The sequence below is a fragment of the Bombus flavifrons genome, chromosome 5 (assembly GCF_040668555.2).
Source record: "Bombus flavifrons isolate JBK064 chromosome 5, iyBomFlav1_principal, whole genome shotgun sequence".
NCBI lineage: Eukaryota > Metazoa > Arthropoda > Insecta > Hymenoptera > Apidae > Bombus > Bombus flavifrons.
The window spans coordinates 11,418,904-11,438,581 of NC_138446.1; the positions used below are offsets into that span (position 1 = coordinate 11,418,904).

The following is a 19,678-nucleotide window of genomic DNA, read 5'->3' on the forward strand; positions in this document are numbered from 1 at the left end:
ATGTATGATCTATTTTGCAGTAATAGAATCCAGTTTATTTTATTCATACAGAATTCAATAATAATAATAATTATAATAATAATAATAAAATACAAAATGTTGCGCATCCATTATTTCCTTATAAGACGAAAGAAACTTTTGGGACAACCTAATGCGTATAAGTACCTTTTCACAGCCACTGTATAAGATTATAAAAGATACCGATATATAAGATATTGTTAGCTGTAACTGCACAGACACCACGCACCGAGCATCGCAAATATCGAAAGCCCTGAAGAAAATTTGAAGAAGAAATCGGCGCCAGAAAGCTGTAATTTTATAAAACTGAATTATAATCGACGAGACGAGTAAACGTGTAACAGGTGTCGTAGAATAGAAAAAGGTGTGTAATAGGCAAAAGAACGTTTAACGTAAATTTTACTTAGAATTCACATACGTAAGTAGATATGACTTTTCTGCCAGTCACTGTGCATTATCTGACATAATTTATCTCTCGTACTTATTCTTTCATCCAGGCAAAGGAAGCTGTCGGAACAGATTTAATTCCCGTTCATTAGATTCATCGCCTTACTGAATACGATATTCTCGAGTTCGCGGTTCAAGGGAAAGCGAAGAATTCTGGTGGGGGCGAGTGCAACGTTCAAGATGAAATCCTCGGCCCTTGTTAAATCGTCTCGGTCGGGGTCGAACAATGCGTTCGCCAGCATCCTCGTTTCTCGGTGATTGCACATAAAGCTGCCATTATTAGAACTTCAGTGGGCGGTAAGCGCTGGTGCTTTTTCCAGTCTCGCGTTCGCGCTTACTCTTACGCACAATTCGCCGCTGCACTCGCGTGCGTTTCCAGCCGCGTTCTTCCGTCCATGTGGCTGCCAGTCGTAGCACGAAGCTCGTTCGTCGCGTTTACTCCACTTTTTCCATCGAAACATTTCATCCGGAATATCACGTTCGACTGCGCGTCCAATTAATTATCGCATTTTACTTTCACCGATGGTGCATCGTTTTCATGGGGAACGTTTAAATTTGCACGTGGTGCCACGTGGTGGAAAAATTGGCCGCCGGTTGCTGCACGACGCTCCTTCGTCGCGTTTACTCCACCTCTTCGGCGAAACGTTCCATCCGGAACGTCGCGATCGACACGAGATCGAAATTAATTATATTCTACTTTCTCCGATGGTGGATCGTTCTTGCGCGAAAGAAAATTAAATTCCTACGGCACGTGGTGAATAAATTGGCCGCCAGTTGCTGCACGACGCCCCTTCGTCGCGTCTACTCCACTTTTTCGTCGAAACGTTCTGTCCGGGATATCGCGATCGACCCAAGATTCGATCGATCGTCTTATCCTTCCGTCCTTTTCGCGAAAGTCCTTCGAATTTCTGTGACGCGCGCGTGGAAAATATTGGCGCGAATCTTCGAGTTAGTGAGAATCTTTGGCTCGAATTTGATGATTCGTTCGCGTGGGAATCGCACGGCGAGGCGTGCGATTGTCGCGATCGCTCTTATCGCTCGCTCCACTTACGTTCCGCTTCGTTCTACCGACTACTAGTTTGCTGCATTCCCGGTTACTTTACTGCTGGTGAATCGTTAATCGACGCGAGTTACCGCCGACGAGTTTGTTACGATACGCAAGTACAGTGGAAAAAGGAGTTTAGCGAAACAGTTTCGTAAAGCTAAACGGTTGGACGAATCGAAAGGGATGGAAAGGAATTGGAAGTCGTTCTAAGAATTCTGTTCGAAGACAGCTTTGAGAACGCGAACGACGATCGAAAAAAGAAGAAATTGAAAGACGTCGAAGGAAATCGAGAAACGTTCGAATTCAACGAGGCAGTTTCGTACGCCTAGAGACGACGATCGAAGGAAATTGAAAAAGATTCTGGTACAAATACGTCGAGCAAATATTCACGGTTAATCTTCGCGATAAAGCACAACCTACCAAACCATTGTATTCTATGATTTCATTTTATCTCTGGCATAGCGTGGAATCGTTCCCTTCTGCATTATACGATCGATTAAACAACACCCTGTGTATTAAAACCAACGATTCACCTTCGTGTTACTTTCACGCGAGCTACGTGATAAAGCGCGAGACATTGAAAATGTTAGATCGCGAGAGTATCGTCACATCCGCGTCTATATGACACGGTGTTTCGAACGCGTTACGAACCGGCGAAATCGAAACGGCGAAATGAAATGAGAATATCGGGTCTGCGAACTAGCTGCTTTCATCGCGATAACTACGTCTGCGAGTGAACGAGCATGCCTGGCGAGTTTCGGGCAGCCAGAAAATCCTATTGAAATTTCGATCAAAGCGCGCGAGACATGACGCAATCGAAACTTCCCAGTTTTCTCCTCGCCACGTGGCTGCTCGGCACGATCGCTACTAAGTCGCGAATGAGCGACTTTCTGCAAAGCTTGCAGGAGTACGAGATCGTTTACCCTCGAGTGATCCCGAATGAGAGCGCGCGGAGCAGAAGATCGACCCAAGAAGACCGAGAAACTTGGCGCGAGTATCTCCACCAAGAGCCGGTGTTCCTCGAGATCAGCAACTGGACCTTAAGGACCGTGGCCAACGATCGATTGATACTGTCGTCGAATTTCACCGTGAATTGGGTGCGCCAGGGTGAAACCAAGTCCGAGCCACGTAACGCCAAAGCGAACTGCGATCTTCGACAAGGCAGCTTGGAAGGAGACGCGAGTTCCTTCGTCGTCGTGACGATATGCGAAGAGGAAGTGTACGCTTTGATGTTGATCGGTCAGAGATCGTTCTTCGTTCAGCCACTGACGAATGGCCAGCATGTGATGTTTCAGCCGAAAAACGAAAGGTGGTGGTCGATCAGGGATGATTCGAGCTTCGTGTCTGTGAATCCGGAAAATCCTGCAGGTGAGAAGGATCGTTATCGCGATGGCTTTTCATCTTTCGTTGGACGATTGGATGTAGGCGGTTGGTTGATCGATTTACCGATTTCCTTGCCGATTATGTTATAAGCTTCTTACTTCGCGATCCGTCGTTAATTGGTTCTTCTATTCTAAACTTGACTCTGATCGTGATACTGTAAGAACTGATAGCGTCGATGTGATAATACCATATACAGAGTGTGACAGTAATCGTAGTACAAAGGAATATATATATATATATATATATATATATTTATGCGTGTAAAAATTACAAATGCATACAGGGTGTGACAAATTTAAACCGTCAAACAAGGAGGGCTTAATCTGCAGGCAAAAAGAAGAAAAAGAGATAATCATTTACAAAGCGAACGTCCATTAGCCGATTTCAATTTGAAATATATCGCCAAAGTCAAAGTCAGTTCGAACAAACGTTTCCTGTACGTGTTACCGTTGTTCGGCTCTGCTTTCCGTGACACTCTGCAGAAGACTTCGCTTCAATTTACGTTACGATTACGCTTCATTCTGACATGGACGAACGTCTCGGACGTTCGTGTCCGTACATTTATATATACCGACCTAACGCATTTCTGATAATCGTTCTCAACTCGCACAGGGAAGAAAAATCAATGAGGCTACCGTGAATTAAATTACATTACGTATCAAATAACAGGATAGATACGATTCGTACGAAGCTTTGCGTCGTCGTAGGTCGTTCGAGGTAGGAAAAGCTTTAGCCGTGATATCGAGAAAAGCGCAACTACTCGATCATCGAAATCATCGCTGTCGTCGAGACAGAAATTTCTGCGAATATCGCGGAAACTAAAGCAGAGCGAAGGTAAAGCGTATTACAGGAAAAAGTTGTTCGGAATATTGGCCTTGGCAAACGTATTTCAAAGCCGTTGAATACGACGAGATTGTCCGCTTTGTAAATATTTATCGAAAAATATATCGTACGAAGCTGGTCGATAAACGCATTTTTCCAGAGTTACAAACAAATATCGTATGTATGAAACATGTAACGACGAATTTTCCATTCCACGGCACGCGACAATCGACCGTATTATCAGCGTTTTGTCAGAGTTTCAATAACTGCGTTTTCTTTTCTGTATTTATGGTTTCGCAACTGTAAAACGGAAGGTTTATTCTGGAGATGCGAATTCGCGTGAACAACTAGCGCAACGAGTAAAAACACGCGGTTCTTGGAACTCGATCGAATTGTTGGGAACTGTGTGTACGAGATCGTATTAATTGCATGGTTGATCGATGTCAGGCTTCTATCCGAACACACGGACAATGTTCTCCAACGACCAATCAAAGATACTAGGTAATCATTTTTTATTGTATTATTATTGTAGCTATTAACGACATGGGCTTGATAAAAAACATGCAACTGCGCTGACACGATAATACAGCGAACCTTTGCTTGCTGCGATGAAAAACGCGTCGTTACCTGTTAATATATTCGTTTGTAACTCTGTAAAGAAACGTCCGTTGACGAACATTATGTAAAGTTCTTCTTTCTTCTTCTTGTCTGTAAATCAATCCCTTACAATTTGGCGGTTTAAATTTGGAACACCCCGTATATACAGGATATAACCGAACAACGTCTGAAAGCGAGAACAACGCGAATCCTTGTGGAAAAATGAAGTAAAAGTATGGGATAAAACGTTTTCATTTTCCACTTAGCTTCGCGGAAAATCGAGCCTGAAAATTTATCAAGTATACTCGAACTGTATCTTAGTATAGGTTCGAACGATAAATTTATTTAATTATATAATTAATTTATTATAAAGGAAATACAATCTGAATGTCAATATGAAATGGAAACAAATTTTGCTAAATTGAAAATACATCGTAGCGTATCGTTTCCATGACTCGTTGTTTACAGATTGAAACGAATACGAGGAGCTAAATATCTGCGCTTATTAGTCAATTTTTATGGAAAGTTTCGTACGATGCGCGGATAAATTCTAATTTGATAAATTGTTGGAAACGTGGAAAATTGAATGCAATAGAATTACGTGGCACAGTCTACACGGTTGCAACTTTATGACCCACTTAGGTCAAGTTGCAATGAAATTTATTGCATATATCGGAAATTCAAGGCACGTAACTGGCAGTTTATAAACAAATTATTTCTTCTCTTAATTAAATTCGCCGCATCGAAAGCTGCGAAACGTCTTTGTATCGAAATCGAAGAATCTGACGTCGCGATCGCATGAATTCAAAAATGCGACGTAAACGTGCGAAGTATGGTTGAGAAGCGATAGAAAATTCCAAGTATCACGCTGTATTTCTCGTTCGATTTGAATCGAAATTTTAATGAGAAACAGCGCCGATTGATATTTAAAAGTAAAACGGTTAAGAGTAACGATACGGGTTTCGTTAAAAGCAATCGGTCTATTTACTTCGCCGTTTAAACGAGTTTGTTTGACGTTACTTTGATCAATTTCCATTGACACTTTTATAGATAGTATTCTTTTTTACGGATGGAAAGCTGGCTGCTTTACAATACCGAGGAATATTTGTCTGAAATGTCCGTCGTAAAATTGCATTTTCGCGGGGAAAGGAAAACAATGGAATTTTTTTACAAAAGTGCAATACCTTAATTACCGTAAAATTCCATTTTCCCCACTGGGAAATTCAATTTTCTATTAAATCGTAATACGTTTAATCACCGGTGGTGTAAATTCAACGAACTAACGACTCCAACATTCACTTGTCACAATTTTGTGACACCGTATGTTGTTGATACGTTTCAGTATCGTGGTATTTGCAATTTCAGAAATTTTGCAACTATTTTTTCATTTTATCCGTAACGAGATCAGCGACGAGTCTTGAGAAATATGCCGTAGCTGGAGGCAAGATAAAACAGGCTAACGTGGTAAAACGTTGATAATTCGGTTACAGGGAAATCGAATAAATTTGAAGTTAAAGAAAGTAAGAGAAAGTCGAAACGAAGGAAACGCGATTCCTTAAGCCACGATGTTCAGGGATTTTATAATCTTTCCGGTGACGTCTTCGACGTGGAATACCCAGAAGCTGAGAAATTGATTCTGTACGATGAAAAAGACGATGTCCCCACAGAATACAACGATACGATAGTGGAAGAATTATCGATCGACGTAAATCCCGAGGAAATTGGATACTTTTCTGGTCCTAAATGGCAAAGGAACAGATTATCAAGTAAGGCAAATATTTTTTCAAATGCTATTCTTGTACAATCGTTGCTTTTCTATTTACCACCTATAATATATAATTTAAATTAACGGTTAATTAAGCGGTTAATAAATTAACGAAATATCGAATATTACCGAAAGAAAGAAATTAAACTGATATTCCAATCTATCGTGTACGAAAGTACTAATAACAGCTTATAATATAAGAGTAGCTTATTTTACAATTAGCTTTACAATTATTCTCCCTATTGCGCTCCACTCTCGCTTAATCTTCTACACGTCCATCTATATTTCGCTATTTATCATTCATTTTATTATTCCCTTTATTATTATCTTGCCTAATTTACTATAAAAAAAAAAATAGAAAAATTTACGAAAATTTGTAAAGAACTTTAAAGAAATTTACAGGATGAAATTCACGGTGACATCGAATTGATATTTTTGAAATTATACTTTTGAAATAATTATTCCACGGATACTTGCTAGTACATACCAATCTTCTCTATACGTACTTTTAATAATCACGCGTTTAAGCTATCAACGAGTCGAATAGATTTTCTAATTTCGTCGGAAATAAGTCGATTAGTACATTTCTAGAGAAAAGACCAGCAGCTAGAGATTCGCCGCCACGGTGGCTAGAGCTTGGAATAGCTGCTGATTATTCCGTGGTAGATTTTCATGGAATTCGAGTACAGCAATATATCTTGGCTCTTTTAAACATCGTAAGTAATACCAAACGTAATTCTGCTACTATACTTAGATATAGAATACCTTCTCCTACATATGTACGCAAGCAACAGGAAAACATAGAGCAGAGTTATGCGTATCTCTGTATTTTTAAGGTACGCTACTTGCTTTCAAACATCTCGATCGTGTACTCGGATGGAAGCTCTGTATTTTCTGTTTACAATGTTCAAAGCTTATACGTATTTTTTAAAAAGTTTAGCGAATAATTTATCCTAATGGAATTTTGTAATCGATTAATTTCAGCGATTCGGTAATTGATATTCCAATGTTGTTGAGATTAATAACGCACATTTCCTAAGATAAATATAAATATAATTTATTTGTAAGAGTGCAAATACTGTTTTAACGCTTGTTACATTTTCGTACGTATTTTAATCCTAGGTCAGTGCAATTTACATGGACCCATCGCTCGAATCCAACATGATTCTAGTGATCGTACGAATGATTTTGTACGCGGAAAAACGAGACGGTATGGTAAGCGATTTCCATTAAATTGAATCGTTTAAATGAAATAGTAACTATCTGAGATAAGCATATGCGAGTGTCAATTACTTTATTTTCTACTTATCTGTACGGTATAGTATCTAAATTATATAGGTCAAAATATCTGCGCATGACGTTTTAGGTCGATAAAATGCGACCAGTTCCATTTCGTTAAATCGGACAACCGTGAACGATCCCTTGGAAACAAATTTCCAAATAAACAATTTTCACGAATTATTAATAAACATCGCGTTTACCGTGTATCCAAAATATCCGTGTAATCAACTATTAAACCTTTTTCATCTCTTAAGAATCTTAATTTAATGTTATAGACCTACTATACGACACTTGCAATTCTTTTTTCTTTTTTCTTTTTCTGCTATTCTTCTCTGGTATCGAATCCACCCTGTTGTCAACTTTATCGAATGTTTCAATTTAAAAAGTTACGCTGCCGCGAACTTCCAACATTTCTCAGGAAGATTAAAATACTAATAGCGTTACGAGTTACATTCGATTACCATCAACAACACGATTACTTGCATATGCATTTATTATCTTTGACAAATATTTGTATATAATATATAATACATGATATAATAATAAATATAATATATTCGTAATGTTTGCTAGTTTTTATTAAAAAAATATTAAACGTTGTCGTAGGTCCGCCGTGGCGATGCCAGACGATCTCTCGAGAACGTGAACAAATGGAACAGAAAAATGCTATCCTCGAAGGACGTAAATCACGATGTTGCAGTATGGTTGACGCGGTTAGATATAGGAGGTCCTTCCGGTTACGCACCTGTGTCAGGAGTATGCGATCCCGCGAGATCGTGCGCGTTAAATCGAGACGAAGGCTTGACCAGCGCCTTTATCATCGCTCACGAAGTAGCACACATGTGAGTGTCCCACATGTTGGGATATCGTTGGCAAACTGAAATATTTACAAGTGGCCCGAGTATTTATGCAGAGACCGTGTGCTGCGCGTATTTATGCAAATACGTATTTTTACGAGGATAATTTCAAAAATGAAATCTGGGTAGAAAAACCTATTATCTTAACCGAATATTACAACGAGTACTGTACCTTGAATCTGCTATAGATTTTTGCGTATTATATGCGTTCTCGCAGCTTTGCGATATTTGTAACATAAATTTCTTCTAGATCCTCTTGTTTTGTTTTTACTTTTAATTTATTTTTTTCAGACAAAAGCGATACCGTATTTATATTTATATTTAGCATTAGCGCATTATTATTGCGATTATACCTATTCGCTACACAGGGAATGTAGAAAAATTGTAGTAAACTCATAGAATAGAGGAATTCGATACCTCTGGATCGACGGAGATCAGTTGAAAAAAGTGGAATGCAAAGTTGACCTTGACCCTGTTTCTCAACGTCGAATTTCTTTTTATCGCGTCGTACGGTACTCGTCGCGAGTGTCGACTTTGCAAAAGAAACCGTGGCTCGCAACTCGACCGTCCTCGTAGAAAATAATATTGTAAGGTTCCATTAGCTGTCGCATAAATGCCATACACGACATGCTCGTATCCTTCGCATTCAAATAGAAAGTAAATAGCGTGATACGAATGACGAAACAGGAAATTAAAGGAACCAAAGAGAAAGAAGCATCCAACTTTGTAATCTCGAAATATTAGAAAATCGCTTACCGTATGAAAAAACCTTTCCAGAGCGAGGAGGTTTCCATGTTACTAGTTTTTCTTCTTTCTTTTTTCTTTTGCAAGTGAGCGCGCGAAGAACGTACGAAAATGAACAACGAGTTTCTTCCGAACAGAATCGCGTTTCTTTGCGCGTTGGTCGATGTAACTTACGTTGTTCCACGTAAGAAACGTACAGAGTCGATCGCGCGAAAATGAAAGAAGCGATCGAAAGTACTTGAAAACGAGATAACGAGGACAACGAATGCTTTGCGACGGTTTTTTTCGCACAAAACCACCGAGAGAGTAGTAGAGACAAACGCCAACAAGATTATTTCTTTGTCCGCTTCGACAACGACACAAACGTGTTTCCCGTAGTCTAGGTTTGACTCACGACGGAGACGAAACGACCGGAAACGCATGCAAGGAAGAGGGATCTCGAGGAAGCGTAATGGCACCGATGGTCGCTGCCACGTTTCATCATTTTTATTGGTCCGCGTGCTCGAAAAAGGAGTTCCATCGTAGAGTGAGGTAAGGATGCTCGCTCTACACAAGAATATCCTTCTTAGAATTACATACTCCTAAAATAGGTACTTGCAGACGGTGGTCCTGTTTGTCGAATAAGCCGAAGCACGATGGCCTCTCCCAACTGAGAGACACCATTCGCGAGACGTTTACGATGGACGAGCAGTGTCGCATGGAATTCGGCGAAGGGTACGTTTCATACGCGAATTATCGTTGCTCGGTGTTTCGATAACGAGTTTTCCATCGAATTCAGTTACGAGCACTGCAAGACCTTCGATGTGGCAGAACCGTGTTCTCGACTGTGGTGCGGTAACAGTAACGTGTCTGAAACCTGCAAGACTAAGAAGGGACCGCCTCTGGAGGGCACATTATGCGGTGACTCGAAGGTAAATCGACAGCAGGTAGTTTAGCTCAGTTACTAATAATTAGACCGCGGAATTTTACGTTTACACGTCTTACCTGTATACGTTTTACATTTATGAAAAAGATTTGCAGACGAGAAGATGCACAGGATGCAGAAATAACAATAAATAATAATGGAACAATCGTTTATCCAGAGTCCACTTTTTAAGTCGTATTCATAGAGATACGATATTTCCAGTCTACCGATGAATGATAAATACAATGAAAACGAAATGAACGATTAGCACGGTTTAATCAACGCGTTTACAACTGTCGCATTAATCGAAAATATCTGTTGCGATGGATCCTTCGTTGCACCTCTCACTGCGGACGCGTTAAACAGTTATCTCGCAAGGAAACAATTTTTTTAATTAATTACGATAATTAGTAGCGAATAAGTAACGTACCATAGTAGACACGATTAGTATGTTATCGTGTATCAATACACGTTATATACAGTACAGTCTAAATATTTCAGTGGTGTATAAACGGTCGATGTCAGTCGACGAATAGAAAGAGCTTCGATTTTGGTATAATACTAAATAAACCAAGAGACGGAGGTTGGAGCGCTTGGAGCGGCTGGGAGAAATGTTCGAGGACTTGCGGAGTAGGAGTGCAGTGTCGAACGCGAAAATGCAATAAACCTTTGTTAGTATTCGGATTACCTAATAGCGACGCTTGTAATTCAAGTTCTCTCGAATCGTTTCAAAATTCAGCAGCAAATGAGAAACACGTTAATTATTCGTTATTCCCTAACGAATAATCGCTCGCTTTTTTAACAATGGATGCGCAATGGATGTGTATGGTACGCTACAAACGGAATCTTTACAAAAATTATTAAAATTCGATTGAAAGAAAAATTGAAACTCAAGATAAAACGACGGCGAGAATGTCTCGGTGTTTTATCGGAGCGAAGGGAAGAATTTTGAAACGAATATTGTAGAAAACGTTCGTGTCTCGACTATTGAAGGCAGCTTTCTTGTTCAAAGGCCTGCTTACGGCGGGAAATATTGTTCAGGTCCCAGCGATGATTGCAGACTTTGCGACCTACCGAAGTGTTTAACTCCCGTCGACCTCAGAGCTCAACAGTGCACCAAACTCGGTAATATTTTATATCTGGAAAGAGTTCGATCCAACAACGACGTGACCTGGCTGCCGTACGTGTCCGATCAGGAGAATTTGAGATGTCGATTGATCTGCAAAAGCAAAGAGACAGGCGAGATATTTCACACCAGGAAGCATTTGATCGATGGCACACCATGCTCCTACGGATCCACGAATATATGTATACAGGTAAAGTGAAACGTTCCATAACAAGATTGAAAGTACAGTAAAACTCGATTTGTCGGAACTCGTCGGAGTACAAACAGTTTACGTACAGTTACTCGAATATTCGGACATGGTATTTTATCTCTGCATCTGTTGCTTCCATTTGAATACGAATCGTTCATTGTCAGATTTCTTTACGTGTTTCTTCTCCCTTCTCTGCTAAATCTACGATTTCTTTGATTGCAGATTTTGAACAACAAATACGGTCTGCTCCTTCCTGCTTTATAGAGGATAACAATTATCATTATGCTATAATAATCGTATAACAAATAGCAGATATAATATGACATATTAACGCTAATAATCAGTCAATTTCACGAGAGCTTTTCTCCATGACGAATGACAAATTGTCCTTTGTCAGATCTATGATATCCTCCCCTTTTTTCCTATCGCTTCGATCGTACAAGGTAACAGTTAAAATTAACAGCATCTCCTTGCGCTTCCCTTGCGCGTTATTCTTCAAACTTGTACGTTAGAGGAGTTGCACATGTTTGTAATATCTTCACATGGACGAACGTACTTGAGAATAATCCACTGCTGTCAAAACTGTCGATAAAGATACAAAGTAATTTTTCCAGCGACGGAATGGCACACTCTATCGCAGAAACTAAGCTGTATCAAGGAGTTTAAGTATATCCTGCAATGTTGAAGGTTCGTGCTTCGAAAATGTTTGTAATACGTAGACGCGAAGTGTGCTTCCATGAAGCAAGGATCAGCTCAGCATGCTCGGTATTTCAATTATGCAAATCCCCGTATCCTTCAACATGTTCAAACATACAGATCGTCAAAACGCATCAAGAATTATATTCGCGGAGCAGCAACGCGATTTGCTGAAAACCAGGCGAGAAATTCAACGATCGACTATTAATATTTACGGTTTATCCATATTAACGTTCGCATTTGCTATGAGTTTGCCATGAGAATAAAAATCTACCTTCGATGCTACCGCCTTGATCGGAACAAGCCTTTATCCGGTAAAACGACGGTTTCAAGAGACACGACCTTTTTGGTATTTAACAACCATCGTCTCAATGCGCATACGACTTTCTCGTTTGATATATCCAGCAGTCCGAAAAGTTTCCTTCGCTTTACAAGGAAATAACAGACGCGCAACGTTCGTCGTTTTATATTATTCTATCGAACTATGTACGATCCACTTTGTAGCGATACGACAAATATGCATATCAGGTCTGTAAATATGAAACCGAAATTTGCCTATGGATGGCCCTAGCTGATAACGCAGTTATCACTAAACTGCGCCATTGATGCCAAAAGTCTTTGTTGACATCTCACAAACATTTTCGACTCGGAACGATACAAGTTTCATAGAACAGCATAGTTTGTAATAGCGTCGAACATGTCAAATTTTGTGCCTGGAAACTACGATTTGCGGACAGCGTTGATTTTCTATTACCATTTGAAGAAAACTGCCGCAGAATCGCATCGAATGCTTGTCGAAGCTTACGGTGAGCATGCTCTTGGTAAATCACAGTGCTTCGAGTGGTTTAAAAAATTCAGAAGTGGCAATTTTGACGCGAGGAACGAAGAACGTGGAAGACCACCGAAAAAGTTTCAAGACAGCCAATTGCAAGCATTGTTGGGTGAGGATGACGCTCAAACGCAACAACAACTCGCTGATCAATTAAACGCGACACGAGAAGCCGTCTCCATACGTTTGAAAGCCATGGGAAAGATCCAGAAGGTGGGAACATGGGTTCCACATGAACCGAATGAAAGACAGCAGGAAAACCGAAAAACCACTTGCGAAATGCTGCTCGCCAGATACAAAAGAAAGTCATTTCTCCACGGAATTGTGACTGGCGATGAAAAGTGGATATATTTTGAGAATCCTAAGCGTAAAAGATCATGGGTAGATCCAGGCGAACCACCGACATCGACTACAAGATCAAATCGCTATGGACGGAAGACAATGCTCCGTGTTTGGTGGGATCAGAAGGGTGTGATCTACTATGAGCTGTTAAAACCTGGCGAAACCGTTAATACCGAGCGCTACCGACGACAAATGATCGATTTGAATCAAGCTTTGCGTGAAAAACGATCAGAATATCGAAAAAGGCAACACAAAGTAATTTTGCTTCGTGATAATGCAGCATCGCATACAGCAAAACCGGTCAAGGAACGATCGAAGCGTTCAGTTGGGAAATACTTTCGCACGCGGCTTACTCGCCAGACTCGGCTCCGTCCGATTACTATTTATTTGCATCGATGGGACACGCACTTTCCGACCAGCACTTCGTTTCTTACGAAAATGTACGAAAATGGCTCTATGACTGGTTTGCCTCAAAAGAGCGACAGTTTTTTTGGCGTGGCATCCACCAATTGCCAAACAGGTGGGAAAAATGTATAGCTAGCGATGGGCAATACTTCGAATAAAATATTTTTAATCATTTTCATACAATAAACGTGTATTTTCTATACAAAAATTCCGGTTTCATATTTACATACCTGGTACATAATTCATACGTATCAATTCGATACGATATTCACGTTGGATGCGTAATTCGATAAACCAGTATGAAAGAAGAAATTGTAAAACGAAAGAAACTTTCGACACAACTTGATACGCACAGTCGAATCACATCAGCGCTACTTGGCACTCGATTTCAGCGAAAGATCCGGGATCGACTTAACACGACGGTATATTTTCCCTTTTCTACCGGCTCGACCATTTCAGTCGTCTAAATCGAATCTTCGAACGAATGAATTTTATTCCAAACGATCGATATTTATCTGTGGCAAGCGTTCGTGAAAAATGATAAATAACGAGAAATGTTCGTACATATCGAAGAAGAAACTGCACTTGCAGAAAAGACACGAACACGTTTCTCTCTGTCTTTCTCCGACTTCGACGAAAGAGAAAACGCGACTCGTCGCTGTTTCCTGGGTCGACCCGCGTGTCGAAGTTCTTCCTTGTTCTAATTCTTACTGATGAAAAATGAAATTTCTTCGGCAGGGTGAGTGCCATCGGATGGGATGCGACCGTGTGTTAGGGTCGAAGAAAGCGTTGGACACGTGTGGAGTGTGCGATGGTGACAATTCGAGCTGCGAGAATATCGTCAACAAGTTTCAGCGGAAGCTTCGACGAGGTCAGTCCAGTCACCGTTCAAATTGAGTTGTTGCAAGTGGCGATGAAGTTTCCGTCAAAGTCGGACAGTCGAGCAAGCGGAGAGGGATGCAACGTCCTTAATTAGTTTAACAGGAGAGGAACGGCGAGAGCGGAGCGATTAGTTGCTAGTTCAATTCGCCAGGAGGAACGAAACTCCTGCGCATCTTCGTTTTTGATTTAAATCCTCTGACGTGCAAGAGCGAGACGAGTCGATTAATCGTCAAGCAACCTCTATATCAACTTATCGCGTATATTTATCAGCACTTAGTTATTGTTTGAACATGGTACACAATGATCCTTGGAGTACGAATTTCAACGACAGCTTTTGATATTTGTTCGGTTCACGAGGAAACTTTTTTAAGTAAAAGTCAAACGCGTTAGGAACGTGATCTTTTCGTTTAGGGAAATCCGATTGAATGGAAAAATAGAAATTTACTTTGAAACGCGAGACTCGTTAACGTACGAGAAATGATACGCGATCGTTCTCAATTGTAAAATTGCTTCTCGAACGTTGTTGAAAAATTATATCTACAAATCCGTTTAATATCCGCGAACGTCATAAAAAATTGTTTTTTGTCGATTCTACGATCAATAATAATTTGTTTGTTATTACATCCTTTTATTATTACGATTAATCCCTATCCGCTTCGTGATTCTTTCAGAGGTGACACGCGTCGCTGTGATACCACGCGACGCTCACAATTTGAACATGAACATCTCGATGGCTGGCTCTCGACTTTTCCAATCGGATGATTTAACGATCGTGATAGGAGACGGTAGGAGAAGACGCAACGTGCAGGAGAATCTAGCTTCTCGTAAGCGAGATTTAACGATCGTACAAGGTGCTGCTTTTCGCGTTCAGAGACGCGGTAATAACACGTATTTTATACAGGCAGATGGTACTGCGTTCGAAGATGTCGTGGTTTTGGTAAGAGATAAACCTTTAATATTTTATTCTCACGAATCAAACTTTCTTTACCGATTACCATAATACACAGGAAAAGTAAAATATCCAAAATCCAGTAATCCTTAATGATATTCATATCGCGAGAGATAAATCTCTATGCAATATTATAGTACGATATAGAGCATGAAAAGAAATTACATAATTTCCAGGCAAACAAAGATATGAAGTTTACGTGACAAATTACAATATACCAGGTATGTAAATATGAAACCGGAATTTCTGTATAGAAAATACACGTTTATTGTATGAAAATGATTAAAAATATTTTATTCCAAGTATTGCCCATCGCTAGCTATACATTTTTCCCACCTGTCTCCCAATTGGTGGATGCCACGCCAAAAAAAACTGTCGCTCTTTTGAGGCAAACCAGTCATAGAGCCATTTTCGCACATTTTCGTAAGAAGCGAAATGCTGGTCGGAAAGTGCGTGTCCCATCGATGCAAATAAATAGTAATCGGACGGAGCCGAGTCTGGCGAGTAAGCCGCGTGCGAAAGTATTTCCCAACTGAACGCTTCGATCGTTCCTTGACCGGTTTTGCTGTATGCGATGCTGCATTATCACGAAGCAAAATTGCTTTGTGTTGCCCTTTTTGATATTCTGGTCGTTTTTCACGCAAAGCTTGATTCAAATCGATCATTTGTCGTCGGTAGCGCTCGGTATTAACGGTTTCGCCAGGTTTTAACAGCTCGTAATAGATCACACCCTTCTGATCCCACCAAACACGGAGCATTGTCTTCCGTCCATAGCGATTTGATCTTGTAGTCGATGTCGGTGGTTCGCCTGGAGCTACCCATGATCTTTTACGCTTAGGATTCTCGAAATATATCCACTTTTCATCGCCAGTCACAATTCGGTGGAGAAATGACTTTCTTTTGTATCTGGCGAGCAGCATTTCGCAAGTGGTTTTCCGGTTTTCCTGCAGTCTTTCATTCGGTTCATGTGAAACCCATTTTCCCAACTTCTGGATCTTCCCCATGGCTTTCAAACGTATGGAGACGGCTTCTCGTGTCGCGTTTAATTGATCAGCGAGTTGTTGTTGCGTTTGAGCGTCATCCTCATCCAACAATGCTTGCAATTCGCTGTCTTGAAACTTTTTCGGTGGTCTTCCACGTTCTTCGTTCCTCGCGTCAAAATTGCCACTTCTGAATTTTTTAAACCACTCGAAGCACTGTGATTTACCAAGAGCATGCTCACCGTAAGCTTCGACAAGCATTCGATGCGATTCTGCGGCAGTTTTCTTCAAATGGTAATAGAAAATCAACGCTGTCCGCAAATCGTAGTTTCCAGGCACAAAATTTGACATGTTCGACGCTATTACAAACTATGCTGTTGTATGAAACTTGTATCGTTCCGAGTCGAAAATGTTTGTCAGATGTCGACAAAGACTTTTGGCATCAACGACGCAGTTTAGTGATAACTACGTTATCAGCTAGGACCGTCTATAGGCAAATTCCGGTTTCATACTTACAGACCTGGTATCGGATTATTCGATTCGTATCTGAACGTACATTGATTGCTCAGGCTTTAACGATATCGACGATTTTACTTCTTGTAGGTGGTGGTGCCGAGAAACGTACTACAACGAGGAATCTCGACTTCAGTTTCGTTGGAATATTCCCTAAATCGCGATGAGAGGAATGCAAAGGATAGATACGTATGGCTATTCGGAGGTTGGAGCTTCTGCTCGGTCAGCTGTGGCGGTGGTACGCGTCAGAAGATGATAGTCTGCAAAGACGAGGAAACCGGAAGAATAGTGTCGCGAAGAAAATGTCCACTGACAACCAAACCGATTCAAGAGATAGAGAAGTGCAACGTCTTTAGGTATCATGTATATACAGTTTGTAGAGTAGGTTTGTACGTTCGTGGAGGAACAAGAAAAAGATGAGCTGTATATTTGTTTATATCGACACTTTGTTATTTTATTAACGCTAACACACGTTTCCATGTTTGTCGTACGTATGAAATTCAAAATTGTCGATGAAAGTACACGCGATGATACGTGCCGGCAAAAAGTTGACCAGCAATTTGTCTGATTTATTACAGTTGTACTTTCAAATGGCTACCAGGTCCGTGGGAAGCGTGTTCCACTACGTGCGGAAGGTTTGGTATGCAATTACGACAACTTTACTGCGTTCGTTCGGGGTTTAATGGTACAGAGGTAAATAGAAACAACGAATTGGAAGTGTATCGAACGATGGTACAGCCATCGATATGCGAAACCAGCCCTATGCCTATGAGTAGCAGAGAATGCAATAGGATACCGTGTCCTGGACATTGGATATTTACGAATTGGTCCTCGGTGAGAAATTACAGTCTGATATCTACTTTCAAGGTAGATAGTATTAAGAGGATGTTGAAAGAAAAAGGATGCAACAGTTGTAGAGTTTATAGCGCTAAACAGGAACAACAAGGAAATGGTTCATTGGCATAGAAATTAAAATCGATTCCTCATGAACATTTGTTAATATGTTTAAAGTAAATTACGTAGTTAAGAAGGGATACAAAGCTCAACTTGCGATTTGAAAAGTATGCAGAATATTTAAAGATACAAAAAAAAAATGATAGATAAAACAATATACTAAGTTTCACATTTTGTAGATTATATGTATTTACAGAAATATCTGCCAATCAAATATGTCTATTAATAATTAGACTGCGGATTTTTCTGCAAATTCATATTTTAGAGAAAATAGTGTAAAAAGTAGAAGCTCGGTAGATAATTGTTTTACTTAGCAAGTGTTACAGACGGCTGTTGTACTTTGGATATTTTATATATTTTCTCGTATCACGTGAATCTTCAGCATTTTGGCAATTGTTAATTTTCTATATGAGCGTAGAAATCCGCAGTGCTATAGAGGCCAATTATAGAGAAAGATGAAAAGAAAAGAATTTATTTTAGAATATTTGAAATTTCGAACAGTATTCGAGCATCATATTTTCTTTTTACAGTGCTCGAAGAACAACGGAAAGGGTATACAGTCGCGAATAGGCCGTTGCATTCCTCCGGAAAACGAATCGTTTTACAGGTGCGACGGGCCAACCGTAAAGACGGAAATACGTTCTTGTACGGAGCACGTGACCAGGGCCATCGAATTTCCATCCCGTTGCTGGAGAGACAAGAATCGATTTTGCTCTATACCAAGTTTGAAACGTTACTGCGACGTGCCGGCATTTAAACGAAAATGCTGTCGCTCTTGTGAAAGGAACGAAACCTTGGATCTGTCCAACTCTTTCGATCGGAAGCACCGTATACTGCAAACTTAAATTGCATTTAAAAAGTTCGAAATGAAACGTTTGACACGTTTATTGCTATTTGTGATAAATTGAATTCGTAGAAAGGCGTAATAAACGAAGCAACGAAAATTGGCATTGAAAGCTATTAAGAACATAGAACAAATTGTATTTATACCGTGTAAAATTTCTAACAAGTTTCTAAGAAACTTTATATTTGTGTTGTGTTACATCCGTTAGTGTATCATAAGAATCGTAAATATGAAACCATTTTTTCTTTAATTAAATTTTCGATTCTGTACTTCTCGTACTTACTTCGACAGAAAAATGATTACTATTACTGTCAGAAAAGAAATAGAAGTAGAATCAGTATGTTCTAGATACTAGAATATGTCGACATATGTATTATTTTTATGATATATTTTATATTATATGTTTAAAGATAATTTATTTTTATTTTAAAGTATAAAGGATTTGACAAAACTGCTGATTACGGATAAATTTTGGCCGCTACAATTCAATATCTTTAAGAGACTAAGATATGAATTCTTTAGGAAAATACAAAGTGTTAATGAATCCAGTAGCTAATAATTCTGCCATTAAACGTTACATTAAACGTTAAATATCAGCCTTCCCCTCCTAATGCGGTAAAAATTGTGGTATACATAAAATTGTATCACATACATATGTACTATAATTATAAAAACCAAAATTTAATTTTTGAAAAGATGGTTTTATACCTTCGGTAATTATTGTATTTCGATACATATCTTTAGGAGATTATATCTTGTGCAATCTTCTATTAGGATATTAATATTTATTTATAATATATATCTTGTAGAATATATAAACAGTGATGTGAGAAAAATATTCACGAAAATTTGTTTAATATTTATCTATAATCGTTTATTTAATAATTTAGCTTAATGTATTATCTAAAATAATATAGCTCCTTAAAAAATTTGCAGTTTGAAAATATGAACAATGTAAGTTCTCGTTGCTTAAGTTATTAATTTTAAGTTATCAATATGTTTGAACTTCAATTCTCAATAAATGACATATCACAAATTGATATATACAGTTAAAAATGATAATTCGAGTTATGTGGAAAAAATTTTAATAAAAAATCAAAATTGA

At 39.4% G+C, this 19,678-nt stretch overlaps 1 protein-coding gene across 3 annotated transcripts; it reads left to right on the forward strand.

The window, feature by feature from the left end:
* Nucleotides 1-192: 192 nt before the first annotated feature.
* On the forward strand, nt 193-19,663 carry LOC138179832 (A disintegrin and metalloproteinase with thrombospondin motifs 3). Of its 3 annotated transcripts, none has more exons than XM_069112996.1 (16): nt 193-719; nt 2,409-2,878; nt 5,803-6,078; nt 6,669-6,793; nt 7,200-7,292; nt 7,965-8,200; nt 9,338-9,490; nt 9,560-9,673; nt 9,738-9,870; nt 10,365-10,534; nt 10,876-11,179; nt 14,190-14,322; nt 15,005-15,270; nt 16,866-17,131; nt 17,354-17,609; nt 18,260-19,663. In XM_069112996.1, the coding sequence occupies exons 1-16, from the start codon at nt 646-648 to the stop codon at nt 18,572-18,574; spliced, it is 3,384 nt and encodes a 1,127-aa protein (XP_068969097.1). In that variant the 5' UTR covers nt 193-645; the 3' UTR covers nt 18,575-19,663. The 3 variants fall into 3 exon arrangements, with proteins under 3 accessions (XP_068969097.1, XP_068969096.1, XP_068969095.1); XM_069112995.1 differs by having other exon boundaries at nt 194-382; nt 516-2,878; XM_069112994.1 differs by having other exon boundaries at nt 194-2,878.
* The last annotated feature ends 15 nt before the right edge of the window (nt 19,664-19,678 follow it).